The sequence below is a fragment of the Nothoprocta perdicaria genome, unplaced genomic scaffold (genome assembly GCF_003342845.1).
Source record: "Nothoprocta perdicaria isolate Ctin4 unplaced genomic scaffold, notPer1 scaffold_55, whole genome shotgun sequence".
In the NCBI taxonomy this organism is placed as follows: Eukaryota; Metazoa; Chordata; class Aves; order Tinamiformes; family Tinamidae; genus Nothoprocta; species Nothoprocta perdicaria.
In genome coordinates, this window is record NW_020455810.1 from 1,052,774 (window position 1) to 1,073,208 (window position 20,435).

The following is a 20,435-nucleotide window of genomic DNA, read 5'->3' on the forward strand; positions in this document are numbered from 1 at the left end:
CACCGGGCCCTCCGCAGCCGCCCGCCCTGCCCGCCCGCTGCCTCACGGAGAGCGTGAGGCCTCGGGCGGCGGCGACCAGCACCTGAGCGGTTCCGAACGGTTTGAAACCGTCTACCTGCAGCCGGGCGGGGAACCTGGGCAAAGCTGCGGAGCACACGTGATTTATTGGCTTTAAAACAGCCTCGCAGCCGAAGTGGACTTTTAACGGCTGCCTGCTACTCATCACGGCCAGTCTCGGCAGGGATGCCTTGTTGGGATAAAGAATATCTTAAGAATCTGGGAATAAAGTAGTTACTCCCACACCAAATCCCAATTTCATCTATGCTAAGGAATAAGGAGCTTGAGGGAATTACAAGGACAATGAGGTAAAAAGAAAACTCCTGTGTATAAATGTGGTTTGAAACAAGCAAACTCTCAATTATTGGAGAATGGGCCACTCCACCCAAATACTAAAAAAATCCCCAAAAACAAAGAAAAAAAAAAAAAAAAAGAAAAATCCCCTGTACTGCTGATGACAGCCTCTTCAGGAATAACATCTGCACTGCTGGCTTTTCTTCGGCATGATTCAGCCCTAAGGAAAGGGCTGCATTTTGCGAGGCCCTTTCCTGACATTTTCGTTTCCTGCCTCAGCTCCCAGCGGAGGCCGGGGGAGCTGCGGTGGCGGCGGCCTCGTCCAGCCGCCATCTCAGCCCCTCAGTTCCCACCGGGCTCCCGCTGCCCAAGGAAGCCCAGGACACGGTGCCGCAGGAGCCAGGGAGAGCTGTCCCAAACCACCCAGAGGAAGGGAGCGTTGCCAGCAGGTCAAGGGAGGTGATTCTGCCCCTCTACTCAGCTCTGGTGAGGCCGCACCTGGAGTATTGTGTGCAGTTCTGGGCTCCCCAGTATAGGAGGGACGTGGAGCTCCTAGAGAGGGTCCAGAGAAGGGCAACCAGGATGATTAAGGGAACGGAACCTCTCTCGTATGAGGAGAGACTGAGCGAGCTGGGCCTGTTTTCTCTGGAGAAGAGAAGGCTGAGAGGGGATCTGATTAACATGTATAAGTTCATGAAGGGAGAATGCAGGGAGGAAGGGGACAGGCTGTTTTCACTGGTGGCCAGTGATAGGACGAGGGGTAATGGCCACAAACTGAAGCATAAGAAGTTCCGTCTCCAGGTGAGGAGCAACTTCTTTACTGTGAGGGAGACAGAGCAGTGGAACAGGCTGCCCAGGGAGGTTGTGGAGTCTCCTTCTCTGGAGGTCTTCAAAACCCGCCTGGATGCCGCCCTGTGCCACATGCTCTAGGTGTGCCTGCTTGAGCAGGAAGGTGGGACTAGATGATCTCTAGAGGTCCCTTCCAACCTTGAATATTCTGTGATTCTGTGAAGGGAAGAAAGAACATGAACACCTCTCCTCTGTTTAAACCAGAGCTGCAGCACAGCACGAGGCCCAACAAGTTGAGAAGAACCAGGGCTTTCCTGCTGTGCTCGAGTTCAGTGCATCCATTTGCTACAGACCTTCGAGCAAGATCCAAATCTCGGCGGGTCTGATATTTTGTTCCACTTGGGACACCTTTGAGGTGTTGACTTCTCCATTTCCAGCATCTTTTTGCAGTTAAGTCAATGAGTTTTTGATTACTTAAAAAATCTGAACATGCTTCATTAATGATATATAGGGATATAGTCACCTTGGTAAAATCCCAAAATGCTTATATTAAAAGTTACACTTTTTTTTTTTTTTAAATATGGCAATAGCTTTACAAATCCTTATTACATAAAGTTCACCTTATAAATCTAATTACATTTCCTTCAGGATTTCTTACATTTTCCTTTTTATATCTTTCAAAAAGAAGTCTGTAAAACTAGGAGTTGAGGAGCTGGTTTGAAATAGAGATGTGATGAGAGACAAGAACCATTTTAAATTCCAAAATTTTCATGTGGTGCTTATATGTATTCCGAGAGGAAGAGGTGGCCTTCCAGGGAGCAGAGGCAGAAGATGGTCTGTGGCCAACTCCATGCACACATCCCATCTGCACTGTGGCTGAATCCTTGCATGTTTTATGAAGCAGTTACCCAAATGCAAACATGGTAATTATCACTTCATGGACACTGAAATGATATATCTGAATTATGGGAGATAAAAATTTGGAGCAGTTCAGATCAAACCATCTGAGAATGGGAGAAGGATCTTAACAGCTCATTCTGAGCAAAACCACTGTGCCTCAAATCTTCAGATCCTTACTATTCATGGAAGGCAGTTATGAAAGGACATGAGGGCATCTCTCAAATAAGCTCCTACATCTAAAACCATTTTTGAAGGGTATGAGAAATGGGGAGCTTTCTGCCAGCCCAGCTGCTAGGGCTGAAGCATCTGGAGCACAGATGCCAGCCCAGGATAAATAAAAGCTGATCAGAGTTTCATTTTTGCCCACCTTGAAATAACACCTTCACAATAGCTCTCTGGCAAGCAGCACAGCCTGGAAATTGCAAGGGCAGCAGGGAAGGACACGCAGGTCAGGTGAGTAGCCCCATCAAGCACATCAGCCCACAGCTGACAGATGTGCTCGGTGGCAGGAGGATTTTGGTTGCACGCTCTTTTCTGGGGGGAGACGGGAAAGGGCTCACAGCACATACTTAACAGCTTCCATCTGCACTCGGAAAGAATAGACTCTCAAAGTGTGGAGGTGGATGGAGGCCAAGAATTACACCAACCCATTAGTAATACTGGACTCTCCCACTGCATCCTTTGAGTCTGGTCCTCAGAGACCCTTTATCCTCTCTTGGATGCCGTTTGCTAACAATTACTCTATAGTAAAAGCATCCTGTTTTATGGATGAATTATTTCTTTGGCTTGATATACCATAAAATGATATGAAAAAGGAAAAAAAGAATGCCAGTTTGATTCATATACATTCTTTTAAGTTATCTGTTGCAAATATATTAAGTAACATAATAAATTTATTTCTTCAAAGGCAAATGACAACTCTCTCTACTGCTACAACCACCTTTCCTCCTTCAAACCAGCCCCCACATAGTTAATAACTTTAGGATAAATTTTGGTTTTGTCGAATTATTCCCTGGAATTCATCCATGAGATTTGCCTCTCAAATTTCCCAAGTGAAATATAGACTCACACAATCCACTTAGGGACTGAAATGCATACATTTATTGTTTCTTCTGGCTAATAAGATAACTGAAAAAAGATGTTATCATTTCCAATATGCAACTCCAGACTGAAGCTACTCAACACTCTCTCCATCCAGATAACCATAAACAACTTTGCTGTTTAGCCACAGCTGTCTCAAATGCAGTGCGTTTTTAAGTTACAAGAATGGGTGGAATTACCATGAGGATTGGTTTCCTCCTAACTGGCTGGAAACCATTGCTTTCTCCACTGAAGTCAGATAAAGGCAAAAATACAACATTTGTTACTTTAATTTCTGTAGGTTCTTGCCAATTCATTACTCAAAGCTTCTTTTTTGTCTCCTGAAATCTGAATGCATTTGTCTCCTTTAAGCTGCAGAAACAAGCGGGGGTGAAAAGCCCCTCAGATCGTTGAATTAAACAGGACCTAATTATTATCAATGCCACTACATATACCCTAACAGTTTAATGAAGAATAAACCAAAATTTTTAACTCCTTAAAATTCTTTAAACAAAGTCAAAGCCTCAGGTGAGGACTTTATCAGCAAATCCATACATTATATAAAGCACTCTGAAAATTCAACCCATGCCAAAGGGTCAGTTTTAAGTCTGCAGTGGCCCAAAATACCATCTAATTTGACTCCTTCCAGTTTAAGTGATGGCCCAGCTGCAGATGTACTGGGTCACACCAGAAAGCTTAGCTGCCCTGTTGTGAAAGGCTACTGAGCCTTATTGCAACATGGCTGGTACATGCGGACATCTGTTTTCAAGAAGCAGAAAGAACAATGAAAAATGTTTGTGAAATCACAGATGCTTGACCAAGACAACTTCGCACATGCCTTTACGATTAACTACCTTACTAAAATTACCTATTTATAATTACATTAATTCAGATAATAGCGTGAAGCATCTCCCTTCTCCGGATTAACTTCACTTGGTATTTTATAAAGCACGATTACTAAAAATTCTTGGGAAGTAGGAGCAGGTAGATTGTAGCCTGAATAACAGAAGTTAAACAGCAACAGATGTTCAAAATGAAGCAAGTCTGCTCCAGGAAAGAACGGAGGGGAAACACTACGGGACAGAGACTTGCTGTGCTGCGAAGGGACCTCCGGTACGTGTTTAGGGACTCCTCTGTACCTGCTTAGGACTGAAAACTGGCACGATCCCTGTTTTAGGAAGCGAGTACACAGCACCAGGGCTACTGAGGAGCATCGTGAGACTGGGGCTCTCCTGGTGTCAGCGGGCGCCGCTGCCCACGTGAACCCGCTGCGGCTGCTGCTCCGCTGCCTCCTTCCCTTCGGGGAGCAGCCGCCATCCCCTGACACGCGGCACCCTCCGCAGCTGGCTCCGCACTCGCATTCCCGCTGCCCTGGGCGCATCCACAGCGGCAGCCTGTTGCTACCTCCGGGGTGCGCCGAGAGCGGGGCGCGCGGCGGGTGAGGCGAGTCCCTCTGGGAGCCGCGCACAGCAGAGCCCTGCAGGGCTCCACACTGCTGCCCACGGGAAGGCAGCTCGCTCTGCAGCGCCAGCGCCCGCGGCAAGCACGGCACTGCTTCCTGCTGAAAGTGCTGCAGCCGAGCGGGCTCAACTACACGTCAGGTGAACATCCCTAGCCGCACCTATGTGCTTCTCCACTCAGGACTGAGCGAGGGGTCCGTTCCCCCAGGTTACTCTACTTTGGTATCAGTGATGTCTCTGAGGAAATTCCATGCAGATCACTGTTTCCCTGCCACCCTTTCCTTCCAGCACTATTCCCAAAATGCTACATTGCAACAGTAATTCAACAGAAATAACTAAAACCTATAGCAGAATCTTCAACCCTGGCTTTAGCAGCAATAGCCTAAGGAAAGTTCTACTAAGCTTTTAAAACAAATTACTGCCAGTAATAACATTACACAGAGCAAGAGTTACCATTTTTAATTCCCACTGTTCCAACTGAAAATAAACATGTGCATTTACCTCCTTTTTTTCCTGAAAGAGCTTACTGTACACTTCCCCAGGGGCTTCCCACGGGGTAGACTCCCTCTAGAGATGCCCCTTTTCCCACAGAGATCCTTTTTGTTCAGCTCCCCCACTTTCTGAATTGGTGTCCAACGGCTGGGGACAGAGCACAGGACAGGAAAACCATCCCCTGACCCTCTGAGGGAGAGCCCCCTCGCCCTCTCCGTGGCGCGCAGGAGCCAATACCTAGATCAAGGATCCAGTACTTGCAGCCGCCCGGCTGGCCGTTGCCGCAGCAGGTGGGGTTCCCGGGATGAAGGGGCTCCAGCGCGTCCATCTGCTTCAGCCCCTTGGGCATGGCGCGCACGGCGGAGCCTCAGGGCCGCGCGGCGTGGGGGGCCATGGGAGCGCGCGGGGGCTGCCGCTGCCGTGGGGCCGCCGCCGGGGATGCTCCGGAGCGAGGGGAGCTGCCGGGGATGCTCCGGAGCGAGGCGCCCAGCTCCGCTCCGCTCCAGGCTTTAAAGCCGCACGTGGGAAGGGGCCGAGGCGGCGCGTGACGCGCTACCGTAAGCACCCGAGCCGAGGCTCAGCGCTGATGTGCGGAGGCGCCTCGCGGAGCCCCTCGGCAGGGACCCAGCGCCCGGGCGAGGCACCAGGAAGAGCAGCCTCGTTAACAGCCCCTTCCTTTTACAGCGCACAGCCCTTAACGCTTTAGCTAATGCAGAAAGAAACACAGATGAGAGAGGCGTTTTGCAGCCAGCTAAAGCAGCACTTCCCCCAAAACAGTCATTCTTCTCGACAAAGCCTGTACCAAAGCGCACACTCTGCCCTCACGTTCATCTCCTTTGAAGTCTTATTTGTGAAAAATATTAACAACCCAGACACAGCCCTTTCTGCCCCTCCTGGTAAATTCACTTGAAACCTCGCTCCGTTTTAAAGCACACTTCAGATGTATTCACCTTCAAGCTCTTATTCTGCAAGCTACATTACCAATTTATTACTTTGTTTCCCAGTTCAGTAAACTGCAACTGCAGGTATTTTGACTTTTAATACATTGCATTCTTCAGCTACAAGACCACACCAGCATTTGCCCATAAACAATTTATTACTTCTTTAGCTTCAGGAATTGCCTGGCCACTTGACAAACATAAGATGTTTGTACTTTTCTCCTGAACACTTCATCCTCTTATTTTGGGAAGCATACAGAGAGATACAATATGCAAGTGGTTCAGGAGATAAACAGCGAGGAAGCCAAAGGAAGGATTAGTTTCTTGCAAAAACAGCAATTAAATGCTTACATCATAGTGTCATGGGCAAAAATAGCCTTAAAATGAGATTCAGTGCGGTAAAAGACAGGGGGAAAGACGAAAATAAGGACAACGAGGAGGCTGTCAGTGGCAAAAGCACCAGCAACGCCGTAACGCAACAGACGTAGGGCCAGAAGCGGCAGGGAGTGAGGCAGAGCCTGCAGGGCCCCTCGCTGCTGAGCACTGCCCACAGGGCAGCTCACCCGCAACACCAAGCAGCTGGGTGCACCGCATCGCGGGGACCAAAACACCACGTTCTTCACTTTGCTAAGGACAGGCATCCTAAATTCTCAGCTTTCTCCTTCACGGCCTCCCACACTGAAACTGTGAATCTTAGATCCTTAGCATTTTCTTCTAATTCAAGGTGATTTTCATCAAATATTACATTCTTAAGTGAAAAACATTGCTCTCTCCCTCCAAAACCAAACCCCACCAAGAAAAAGACCCTTTCCTCAGGATATGTGGTATTTGCACTTTGCCAGCAACAGTGAGACTTGCACTTAGTCCAATTTATTCTTTATGAAGTTGTTAAACATCTGAAAATGATTCTTAAGTTTCTGGTTGCTGAAGAATAAAAACAACAGAAACAATCGCTTTCTCGACTCCCCAATAGTTCCCACACACATCAAGCATGCTGAAGAATATCCAGCTATTCTCATTCTTAGTCAGATCTACAGAACTTAGTTAAGATTTAGAAAATCTAATGAAATTAAAACAGCTTCCAAACATTGATTTCTGTTTGTAAGGAAGTTTTTAAGACACAGCTGAATTCACATATCCAAGTTTTTTTTGTTTGTTTTTTGTTTTTTAACTGCAAACGGACTGAATTTAAAGCATGAACAAATAGGCAAGGCAACACTTACAGCACTGTGGGAATTGCATCATTCGTAGTTTGGAACTGCAATAAATCGTTTCTTTCCTACTCAAATCAAACACCACCATCTGCAGCTTTTGCTTTGGTTCCTTCTCATCTCAAAACAGGAATTTGAAATTAGAGGGGCAAGGGAAATGACCACGTGAATCATAGTGCACATGGGGCATTTCACAGGTGAACTGGGGAAGAAGAACAGATCAAAGACACTATGAAGGAGCTGGGTGAAGGGGAGCCAGAAGACTTCACCTGAGCTCACTGCAGAGTCATCACTGTGATTAGGCAAGAATTTAGCTCAGGAACCTATTGTGCATAAATGAAGCAATAATTACAGCTGCCCTACAGTCCATTGACTAGAGGCAGAAAACTTGGACCTGTGATGTCTCCTGCTGAAGGAAAAGCAGAAGAGAAAGGATTCCTGCACTGCAAACATATCCTATTTCTTGAATCAGCATGCAGGGACCACTATTTAGTACCACTGGTACCTTGATTAGCCTTAAACATCCAAAGATGTTTCTAACCTCCCAGCTCCCACTTGGAGCTGTGACGAGCATCCCTATACGTACCTATAAGTAACTCCAGGCGCAAGCGAGTAGCCCATTAAGGCCCTTCTGCAGCTTCGCCCGGCCCTGCCTCAAAGGCCTCCTTGCCCTCAGCCCTGCCGGGTTGGGGGCACGTGGGACCCCTCCTGTACCGGTGCTCCCTGCCTGCCAGGGAGCCCCCCACCTCAATGACATTTTGCAGCGAGTCATCCTTGGTAACGGAGCACGGGGCTGGCACCTCGAATTCAGGAGGAAAAGCAGAGTCCATGCTGAGCACAGCTTTAGGTCAAAGCAAGGCTGGCCACAAAGCCCAGCTCGGTGCAAAACGCCTTTGATTACCTGGCAGGTCAGCACCGAAGCCCCGAGCTGCTGCTCTCACCTTCATCCTCTACTTGAATATTTTTAGAAAGCAGCCAGATGGGGGAATAGACCTTGATTGGATACCAAGATTTCCATACCAACTTTGGTGGTTTGAAAGCATCTAAAAAGATCAGTTTTCAAAGCAGAATTATTTTTTAACTATTAACTATTCTTCCTCCTTACATGCATAAAGCTGAAGTGTGTTTTCTTGGCTAAACACTTTGCACCATCTTTCTTTTTAAAAGTAGGCAGTTATCAGGCTGTTTTTAAAGGGAAGCACAGATGAATGGCCCTTCAGACTCCAGGTAGCTTAAGATACTCCTCAGGCACTTAAAACAGTAGCAGAGAAAGTGTCTTGATGAACAAAAATATCCGTCTATCTTATATATATATACATACATACACACACACACACACATATCAGCTCCTTCCCAATGATTTTTAAGTCACAGTCAAAACATCTCTCTGTCTTTCAAGACAGCAACTTGAAAGGGAGGGAAACCATCCGAATGCATCAGCAGAGATAAAGCCAAAGCCCCAGCACGGCTCCTGCTCAGCAGATAGCGCCCCACACACCCCGTGGCATTCCTGCACATGGAGCACCACATGTCCACAAGCAGGAACAGGACCAGCTTCCTACAGCTCATCTCCGAGCTCATGGATGGACAGCGTCAGAGGGAACCTCCCTGCTTCCCTTCACGTTTCCCACGTGCACCAACTGCTCCCCGTGCTGTCTGGAATGACCCGTTGCCACAGGAAGGAAAGAGTCTTCACACAAGAATGGAAATCCTCATCCCCTTAACATTTTCTTTAAGGCGCCAACTGGAGCTCAGCTGCTTGCGTTGCTCATGTTCAAAAACATTTGCATGGTAATAGAAACAACATCTTAACTCGTGTTTGAACAAGGATAAACAGCATTCCGACCTAATCCTTGCAAGGACCCATGACATTCTGTGGCAGCTCGGGCAAAGCAAAAGCAAAACAAGAAATGGAAGTTAACAAAATGCTGAGAGTCCATTTTCAGGTACCTACTGAGGTTGCTTCAGAGCTTCAGCAGGAGGTTTTTAGTGAACAACCAGCCCTTCTGCCTTAATATTTACCATTTGGGAGGAAGCAGAAAAGTTTCAAAGGCTGGAGTGGGCAAATAAAGGCTTTAAAAGCCAATGCAAAACTGTTGGGCAAAACTCGGCATGCCCATCTCTGCAATCTTCCCCTTGTATTTCCAGCATTCCCTTATAAAACGGATTTAGATACTTCGAAACCAGCGCCACAAAGGCATTTTCTAAATTCATCCTGAAAGTAGGGAAACACGCTCAAGACGGTTGGAATCAACAGGAAAAGAGGGAATACTTTACTCAGGTGGGCCAGCATCTAAATGCCACTATTTCAAAGCCATTTCTGAAGACAGCTGCAAGACAAACTCCTCTGCCATTCAGAAATGCACAGTTCCAATAATTCTGAGCTCTATTTCTGCAGGTAGGAGAGAAGAGATTTAGAGCTCTCCAAGGCTGCAGAGGAACAAAGACTACCCAGACCTGGGATCCAAGGTTGGACAGATGCCCAACTACCAAGACTCTGACATTCCTGTAATTCCCATTTAAATAAAATCTGCCAACCCTTGCACACAAATGCTATCTTGGGCAAGTCAAACTCTTCACCTCACACCAGAATACAGTTACACAACCCAAAATATCAGAGAATGGCCCAAAATGCATCGACAAATAAATCTGTGGCTCTGCCTTCCAAGGTGAGTTCTTGCTGGGAGATTAATATTCCAAGAGGAGCCCTGACTCGGGCTTTCCCCCGGGACACAATGTGCCCACAGTGCGAATGTCGGGAGCCCAGCTGCCCCGCTAGGATCCAGTTTCTTCGGCTCCATACACAAAGCTCATCCTGTTCCCTGCGCCTCCGTCTCCCAGATAACAGAGCCGGTCTGCGAGGAGCGGAATGGGGAGAACAGTGGCCCTTTCGGCTCACATTCAGCCCGTTATTTCCGGCCCTGCCAGCTGCCAAGAAAACCTTTAAGTTGAATCAATCAGGACTGGCATTTTTTGCGGTGAATTGTGTGAACATCCTTAATTTGCGATTTCCAGGAACTCCTTTCGACACACTGCGGCATTTCCACGGGGGACGAGGGGCTGCTGGAAAGGAGCAGCGCAGCCTGCGGGGCTTTATGGTCGAGCCATCTCGTTAAATGTTTAAAACGGTTAACTTTGGGGAAATTATTTTCAGATCGATGCTAAAAGTGGTATTTTCAGCTGGGTGTTTCACAACCTTCCTTTCTACAGCTAGGGCAGGGCATTTGTCAAGCACAACTGATACCAGGTCACCAAAGTTCTCAGGCTTTAATTAAGGATATCGGGAAATGAAGCATTTATACAACTATTCAGGGCCAAGCCCAGGATCTAAACAAGTCCTTCCTGTCTCCAGCTTTGCAGGACACGTCCTAAGCTGCTGTTCATGCCCACATGAACATGCAGCATAAGGGAGAATATGCATGCAACCCCATGCAACTGCAAGCTCCTTCTCCTTTTAACCATTAGGCTCCTGCTTTTAACTCTGTCCCGTGCTGTGACCGAGGGCCCGGGGCACGTCTGCTGCTCCCAGGCACCGAGGGGCCTCTCAGAGACGCGCCGAGACGCTCGGTGTCCCTGCTCTGCTGTTTATCTGGAAAGGCTTTGGGAAAAGTCTGACTCCTCAGCACAGTCATCGCTGCAGAATGCCAAAGCGGCCTGAAGGATCCCAGCCACTGTCAGCAAAACCACAACAAACCAACTGCAGATAATTCCAACAAAATCTGCTGGACGGGTCCAAGGAATGTTGCTCCACACATTCACTGCTTAGCCAGGGGTGGGAGAGGAAAGGAAATCTGTGGTGTCTCTCTGTTGGAGAAATCACAGGAACTTGCCGTCCCAGTCAAGACGCATCGAAGAATAATGGACTTTTAAACATTTTTATTATGCAAGTTACACTTCTTCACACTGTTCACTGCTTTGAGTTTTCTCAAATAGACTCCTCAGCTATAGTGAAACACCCTGTGTCTTCCCAACCAGGTTTCACTTCCCAACCAGTTGTAACTGCACATACAGAAGCTGGATTCTTCCTAACATGAAATCCTGGCTAATTTTCTTACCTGGAAATGCACGTAGTCCTGGACAAAAAGAAAGGGTAAGTGCATATTCCTCAGAAGTTTTCTGAATATGAAAGCACAGTCTTGACTTAAAAGTCTTTTCTTTCGAGTGACTTAAAAAGAGAACCAGTGCCAGCAGCCAGGCTAGGTCATTGAAAACGGATGCTCTCCATAAGGGCCGTGCCCTCTCTGCAGGAAGGCACGAAGCTCAAGCACTGCGCACAGCAGAGCCGCCTGTGCCAGCTACGCCGACCCAACCCGTGCCCTGCTCCCCTTGCGTGGGGCTCAAAGCTCCCCAGTGCCTCTTCCACAGTCATCAGCAGGCTGTGCTAATCCCTGCGCAGCCGCCCGGATTCCCAGCACGAGGCATTTCACACCCAACACCCGTGCAGTTCTGCAGCTTCCCCTATTAAAGCTGCTTCATCAAAATGTCTCAGCCAGTAGCCCCTCTGTAGCACATCCCACAGGGCAGTAAGGTAAAAATGGGCACTTTTGGCAAGTATTTACCACACATTCATTTTTTGTCACATTTAGCACACTTCACTTTTTCATTACACACATATCTACTACCAACCATATTTAGATATACCTAGAGGCTAATATTTCCACAGGGGAAAAAAGGAATAAGGGAGAAAAAACTCCACAGCACAGGGTTTTATTATTCTGCATTGCCTCTCAGATACAAAAGAGCCAGAAAATATATATATATATATATATAAAAAAATGTACTGCCAAACAAATTCCCAAATGTGCGTGTGTTTCTGCATTGTAATTAACATTTTTATAGATACTCTGAATCTAAGTAATGGGATAATTTAGCCCTGACAACGACAAGACAGTTTTATTTGGGTTATATAGTACAGATTTTACTTTCCCCTGCCAAAAATAATGCAGCTCTGAAACACAAAGCCAATGGTCACACAGTTCAATCTCCATCACCATCACTGATTAGAACTATAAGAATGTAGTTGTGAAACAGCCACTTTAATACTATACTTTAGATATTTTAGAAAGCAACTACCATCATGTAAGACCATGAGCTTCCAGGACTGCAGCTGCAGAGTTCAGGTGCAAGAGCACATTTTTGTTACCTGCCACAAACTTTCTGACTTTTTCTGTTTCTGCTGAACAAAGCATGTCCCCTCAGTGTAAGTTTTATATTGGTAATATTCAATGTTAAATTCCTAGACCACACAAAAAGGGCTAAACAGACTCTCCATCCTAACATGGAGTCCTCTTGTACCTCCAGGATGACAGAATAAATCACCCAGGCCTGCTCTACCCTAATGAACAACAATTTTTAGTCCTTATAAGTAGTTGCACGCAAAAAAAAAAAAAAAAGGAAGCGGGGAGCAGAAAATACTGTAGGATGGAGCAGCCACCAAGTCAGGTATCTTTAAACGACCAGCTACTGAGATAATGGCTCTGCAACACGTAGTTCAAGAGTGGGTGGCTTTCACCATAAACAAAACTCTTCTGCTTGAGGTTGCCTAAAGCATTTTCCTAATGCGCTCAACTAATTCCTTTCTTTAGTCCTCATTTCCTTCTTTACACTTGATTTATGTTTTTGCTACCGAGTCTTGCTTTCCTCTTCAAGATATTTCTTTCATATAATTTGTTATGAAAATTTTATCTTATTGTGTAATTCCCATGTTAGGAAGCAAATAATTCAAGCTCAGTAACTGTCTCAGACAGAGAAATACCCGTCGCTAATTGTACACAGCTCTGAAAGCTAAAAGAAACACAGATCCAGCATGGATCTGTGTCAAGGAATTTATACTAGCAAAAGTAGTAAAAATATGGTGCAATGGTGACTTGAAACCAATGCCATCAATTTACAAGAGAGACAAGTATATCTCTTAGTAACTATGACACAACTGCTTTAGCACAAGAAATATTTACTAACGACTAATATTGTATTATTTAATCAGAGGAAGAAGTGAAACTAATTCAACAACACACAAACTTTCAACATCTTTCTCATAAAAGCAGAACTGGCATAAGCCACTGCTGCTTCTCTTAGCAGGCAACACTGACAGCAGATGATGATGTGGAGACCTTCAGCAAGTGCCCAAGAATCCACCTGAGCCAACTCCTCACCCATTTTGTCTTCTCCAGGAAGAAGAAAACACAGATATTCCTCCCAAAACCAAAGCTAAGAATACTGACACAAGTAGCAAAAATGCTTGAAAACTAGAATGGCAGAAAAAGAACAGAAGACCTCACAGCCACTCACAGCATTACACAGCTCTGTGATGGAAGTCGAACTCATGAAGAAATGCTCATGTGGCCCTCAAATATGAGCAACAAGACCAGGTATGGAAGGAAATGCCTCTCACAACCAAGCCAGCTGCCAAGTAGCCCCGATGACTCCACGGCTCCACGAGCACCTTCACTTCCCAAGAGCTGCTCTAGCCCCACGCTCCCTTTTCTCACCAAGCTACTCATGGAAACGGAAGAAAAATCCTGTGGTTGCTTTCGGCAGGTCAGCACAAGCTCTGAAGTTTGGCTTAATCTATGACAATACGTGGGCAACAAAGACACCTTCAGGAAGCAGCTCCTAACGTTGAGGCAACCTTTAAACAATTTTCTGCACCTGAGAAAGGATGATTGGGGAAAAGAAACAACATTTCAGGATGTTTTCCTTCAGCTGCAACATACTAATGATATTTATAGCATTTCACTTTAGTTTATACTCTGTTATGCCTAAAAACCCCGGTTAGAAAGAGACTGCTGTCAGAGAAAGGCTAATTGCAAGCAAAATAATAACTCCCTTGAGCCATCTAAAGCCATCAGAATTGCTGCTTTATGACCACCTTGTACCACCCAAACATCAGCTGTGCAAATACATCTATTCTGAAGCAGATACTTTTACACACTTGCTTCCTTTCCAGCTAGGATTTATAAGAAGGGAAATAACTCTGTCAGCTGCCTGGGGCCAAAAGTAAGCTCAAGACAGACCTAGAAATTTCTCCTCTTTCTCACAGATATAATGCTGAATTCCCAAATAGGACAGAAGTTTTCATTACCTCTGTACAAAATTTCAGAGATTAATAACCACATACACCCACAAATAGAGCCAACACTGAACATACTGATATATCTGACAAGTCTATCTGGATTGAGTTATAGAAAGAGAACAGTGCATGAGTTAGCAGCAGATTTATGTAGAAAGTAACCCCCTTAAGTTTCAGAGCATGTATAAGCTCCTTGAATACAGAACTCTTCTAGAAATTTAAATTGTGACTTTCATTAAAATTACTACAACTCATGGCAGCTTAGGGCTGAAAAACACAAGAGAATGAATTCATGCAAACCTTGTTGCTTATTCACGGGTGAACTACAGCTTGGCTGGTGGCTCTGGCCATCTGATACCGCTTGGCTACAAAGCTCTGTGCAACGGTGATGACCTAACAGAACAGTCCGTGGCTCATACTTTATTTAGATTTACTTCTGCTCAAAACGTGGTCCGAACTGCAAACTCCACTGAAAACCCCAAGGTGGGAAAGTCAGGATATAGAATTCTTGGTCTACTTTTATACCGTAGCTATTTTATTTCCTGCACCAAAGCACAGGCACATGGTTTACACAGCCACACGCACAGGCACACAGACCAACTACCTCTGTCGCTATCAGTCTAAACGTCTCTTGGCAAAATATGGGTGACTACATGGAAGTTTATGTTTTATTAGGCTCTCAGAACAACTGATAATAAGAAGCTGGCCTTTGGTGAATGAAACCCCTGCCCTCCTGCACAACTTCAAATCCCCCTGACAGGCAGTTTGAACCCAGACTGCAGCGAGGCTGAGCCAAAGGAAGCAGCGAGGGCTCCTCCACTTTACTGGCTAATTCGGCCTCCACTTTCCAGCGGGACGTGAGAAAGCCTGAGGGGCCGTCCTAGCAGCTGAGGGCCTGGACGGGCAGCCCGCTGCGCACGCTCTGTTAGTGAGCGCTCAATCCAATGGATACAGGCTTGGCCGCTTGATCAGCTCCAGCACGTCGCTCCGCGCAATTCCCGCGCCTGATCCGAACTGCCTGCGCAGGAGACGCTGGTCCCCTTCCTCCCGCTGCGCTGGGAAGGGGCAGCCCACACGGGCTCCACACGGCGAGGCCTCGCGCCCTTCCCGACAGCCCCGGGCGCCGCCGCTGCGTCGCTGGCCTCACTCGCAGCCTCCACGACGTCGCTGGCCTCACCCGCGGCGTCACTGGCCTCGCTCTGCTCACTCACAGCCCTAGAACAGCAAGTCTCCCCCTCGGCAGCTGCACTCGGCTCTTGAGCAAACCACCGCCGCCCAAGTCACTGTCTTTGGCCTCCTCTGGTGCCCCTTGGGACGGGAGCCCTTCTTGGACCAGCCAGCGTGGATCCCCCTTCTACCTGAGCAGACCCTCTGTGCTGCAGCTGTTCGGGGCTGCCTCTCCCTATGTGGCAGCACCTGGATTGAAGGTGACGAGGACACTTCTCAGTCAGAGCACTCACAGCTCTTGGTCATATGTGGCACACTGGACCTTTCTCCCCTTTCCTCCTCTTCTCCCCTTCCCTTTCTCCCCCTTTGGAAGAGAAGTTCTCTAGTTGAGCAAAGCAAGCTTAAAAAATGTAGTAACTTCCAAGTTTCCCCAGTCTTACCCCACTCCATGGCCGGTACTATAAAATGTTCCCCCTCTCCCTCCCTTTATAGGGAGGGCAGGCGGCAGCTGCCCACCCTGCAGTCCCTGCAGCTCTTCAGCGCGCGGCACTCACAGGGCGGCAGACGCACGACTAGGGCAAGTCCTTCAGACTGCAGAAGCACCATCGGGTTGGAAAAGTCAGCGAACCTGCAGTCCAAATGGGTGTGAGATCTGCAAACAAACAATCTGTAATGCCCTTCTGTGTTCCTGGAGTTTACGGGTTCAGTCTGGTTTCAGCAAAACCCGTCCCTTGCCTTTTACTCAAAGCTTTGTGGCTGTATAAATGTCCTGCCAAGGAAGGGAAGAGATCTATTCGTACAAAAACAACTTTAAATAGAGGAGAAGAAAGCTCATTAAAAAATGAAAGAAGTATCAAATAAGAACTCTCTCATTTCCAATAATATGTGGAGAATCACCGGAAAAAAAAAATTGCCTTATGTATTACTTGTGAAAAACATGTTCTTCCAAAGCCAATTATTATTTTTTTGCAGAGTGCACCAACTGTTATTCACCCTCTTTCCTAGCCACTTGTCATCTTTCCCCATTACAAAAGGGATTTAGATTTTTTTAAATGTACTCATTGGTAATCTGCATGACAGATTGATTAAATGACCCAAATAATTTATAAAAATAGATTTCATATCCAGCAGTGAGCAAGAGGTCTGGAATCTGCAATCAACTCTTCCCTGAAGTGACTATCCACCTAATGAATTTCTTTTCTCTATGTAATGCTTCCCATTACCAACACTATATCTGCTATCTTAACTGCTACAAAGCTGAAAATTAAAGTATCTCAGGGCAACTTTTTACCCTTTGATACTGACCTTATATATTTCAAATAACAAAGACATTTGAAGACAAGCAACACAAACAAACTTTCATGGGTAAATGAAAAAGTCATTTTCTTGACTGTCAGCTCTTGTCTCCTAATAACATGAGAATAAAATAATTTTGTGGTTGATAGAAAAAGAGTGGGCAAGGAACACTGCACTGAACATACCGTCTTCTTTCCTAACTGTTCAAGTTCCCCTATTTCAAATAGTCCACATTTCACATGTCTGAGGCATTAAATGTCACCCAACATTTCTCTGCTCGGTAATGAAAACTGGTTTTGCACAACTTAGGATGTGGCTGCAAAATAGGAGGCTTGCCATTTCAGACCTTTGAAGCTCACTCCAGCTCCAATACTGGTTTTCTTGGTTTTCCAATTTGTTTGTTTAGTTGGCAAACAGATGATACTGTTGGAAAGGTGAAAATTGTAGGGACTACAGTGCAAATTACGGGGCCTCAGTAATGCTTTGAATGTCGTTTTACAGAAATTACTAAGATGAAAAGACGTTACTAAGAGAACTATGAAGTGCAAATGATACCAAAAACATGCTGAATTAATTCACTCACTCAAAACCTTCATTTATGCAGTCTAAAGGCTCAAATAAACCCCCAAACACAAGCAGCGATGGAGTGGTGAATTATCTATCAGTTGCCTTTGCAGTTATGTAAAATCTTTCTGCTTTCGGGTGTCCTCTAGCAGCAGCTTGGGACACCAGAGCTACGGCGCTTCCCAGCTCATGTCTACATGCAGTACAACCCATGAACTGTGCAGAAATACTCAGATTGCTTACACACAGAGCCTCACACATCACACGTTTCCAGACCTACAGATCCCAGAGGCCAAAATCCTCACTTGTTGAATCATTCAAAAACTGGAGATATCTACATTAAAAAAAAGTTGCAGGATACAGAACTGAAAATCTGGGAAACAGGACATTTGAAAGCTGACCACTCAAGTGCATGAGAGAGAGCCTTAAGTTATGCAAGTCATTCACTTGCTCTTTTCCTAAAGAACACCTACTTCAATCAATGCCCACAAATAAACAATACTTAAAAACTGAGATCATTGATTTTTTTCCCCACTCTTCTGATTAGCATATTCCCCAATGCCTTATTTAGAGCTCTTCAAGTAAACCCAGCATTTGAGCAGGAATGAGCAGTTCCTCAGTGGCATTGTTAGGGGCACTTTTCACTACAGGAGGAAAAAAAATAAAATCAAAACATTCTGCTAATTTTGTTTCATTTCCGTAATCCCTCTGTGAAATAAATGGACATTATCCACCTCCTTCAAGGGACACAGTGATGAGGCACAAACTGAACTCAGAAGCATCCAGCAGTTTCAAGTGCTCAGTATGCAGCCCATTTTTTTCCACATGCCTTAACTATATGAAGGAATTTTTATGTTCAGGACAGTTCACACACTGGTTTCGGCTGCGGTCCCATGCGGGGGGACGTTCTGCAAACCAAACTTCCAACTCCCGAAGCCTGACCACCCATCAAGCAAAATGGAAATAAACAATGAGCAGCTGCACCTTAACAGCCAGGGCTTACGTGAGGTGCTGTAACATCGGGCGTGAAGCCCGTGGCAGAGCGGGGAACTGCGTCACCTCACACTGCAGCTCTGCAAAGAGTCTTCATTCTAGCATTAGCCTTCTCTTGTGTGCCACTTCCCTTTATTAACGCAATTAATGCTCTCTTTTAAAAGCAATATGTCAAACTAAATGAATTAACTTTCCATCCCATTCCTCCCATACAAATGCTAGAGGCAGAAAGAAATACAGACTAAGTCCACTGATTTAATTTGTAGGAGACAAAACGTTTTCCCTCTTAGAGGGGAAAATAGTTTTGTCTCTGTAGCGCAGAGCCCCTCAGGAGCTGAAAGGCTCAGTGCTTTCCACATCACTTACATATCGTTCAGCAGAATCTGCCTCTCCTAATAAATTTCTCCACATTCAAAAGTAAAATCCCCTAGCTCCAAAGGAAACAGGACTTTTATCAATTCTCTCAGTGTTCAAAAAAGAAAACACAAAAAAGAAAAAAAAAAAAAAAAAGAAGCCCAGAGCCGCTAACATTTCCACGATTTCATTCCCCTTGTCACAGGGAGAAATGTTTAAGTGAGGCCTAAATGCCATTTTCAGTGTTATCATCAAAACAGCTGTATACTTTCTCCAGCCAAAGGGTTATAGCATACAGGAGGTCAAAAAAGTGAGAAAAGTGTCCAACTACAGCTAAATCCTTCAGACTTCTGCTTCACAGCCTTGCATCCAGGAAGTCCCTGGTGTTTATGCTCCTAATGAAAGAATCTGAACAAAGAAACTGCAGCATACCACAACCTTAAAAACATCAAAAAGTTCACCTATCTTTACCGCACCCTTCAGAGGTGCGTTCTTACATACCTCTGGAAAAAGAATTAAAAAGTTAAGATTTCAGAGCTGCACTGGCAAAGGGAATGAATTCTGCCACTGCTGCTCTGGTTAAATGACACAGAACACCCAAGCACCCAATTCGAGCGGCACGAGCAGCACGGGTGCACGTACTTAACTCATTCACTGCATCAAGGAGACATGACAACGTGGCGCCACCCCAAGCAAGCGCCGTTGACAGCTCTGTTTCATCTTACCTTCTTTTCTCCCCATGGCTCCCTACCTTTGTGGTTGAAAATGCCCTCCATCTCCATGCTGCTGCGCGAGTGGGCGATGCAGAGGGAGCCGCAGGGCACGAGCCCCTCGGCGGCGGGCGAGCGGTCCGTGGTGCGCACGAGGCACCAGTCGGGCTTGTCGTGGGGCCTCTCCAGCACCTCCACGGTCTGGCCCCGGCGGATGGTCAGCTCGTTGCTGTTGCAGGCCGTGAAGTCGTGGATGACCACGGTGAGCTCGCAGCCGCCCGACAGCTGTGGGGACAGCAGAGAGCAGGTGAGCGCGCGCGGCCGCCCCTTCCCGCGCGGCACCGGAGCGGAGCCGCCTCCGGGACTCGCCTCGTCACGAGGCCGTCGCCTCACAACGAAACACTCCTGATGTTTTCCTGGAGCTTTCCGCTCCGCTCGCCTGTTCGGAGCGCTCTGGCTGCGACAGTGCTGGGTGGAGGACTCGGGCTGTTTTTCTCGCTAAACTTGCTACCCTGAAAGCTGAGGCAGTCGCTTCAGAATACGTATTACAGGTGATAGCTGGCAACAAAAAGCCAGACTGTTACTAAATACCATCACTCACCAGCTTCGGGTCTTGTAATTTAAAGGGAGAATGTCACCTTTTTTGAATAAGCTGGCTGGCCTATTCCCATCCTATTCACAATCTACCTCTACATAAACAAATCACAAAATAACCCAGGGTATACCATACATAAATACAAAAATCAGCAAAAACTTCTTCCAGTAGGGCTCCCAAATACCTAACCGTGACAGAACCGCCCCCCATAGGCTCCTAATTTTCACCTTTTTGTGGATTCCCCAAACAAATGCACATAAACTTGAATTGAGAGTGAGAGCTTAGGGTCCCTCCTGTCACTCAAAACACCTCATTAGAGTCACTTTGCCTAAGCCACCTGTCTTCAGATTCAGCTCCTTTGATATAAAATGAAAATTTTCTGAGCTTTGCAAAGCTCCCCAAACTGCTCAGGGCTGGATCAGGCATCTAACTTAACTAGACAGAGAATTCCCTCTGCTTCCATCCA

The 20,435-nt window shown here is 46.3% G+C and overlaps 1 protein-coding gene across 2 annotated transcripts in view; it reads right to left on the reverse strand.

Moving 5' to 3' along the window:
• Positions 1 to 20,435, reverse strand: part of TRIO (trio Rho guanine nucleotide exchange factor) — a 165,151-nt gene that overhangs the window by 47,968 nt on the left and 96,748 nt on the right. For both annotated transcript variants that reach the window (XM_026048555.1, XM_026048556.1), the window contains exon 33: positions 19,416 to 19,659. In XM_026048555.1, the coding sequence (XP_025904340.1) occupies positions 19,416 to 19,659 (244 nt within the window). The remainder of the gene's footprint in view (positions 1 to 19,415; positions 19,660 to 20,435) is intronic.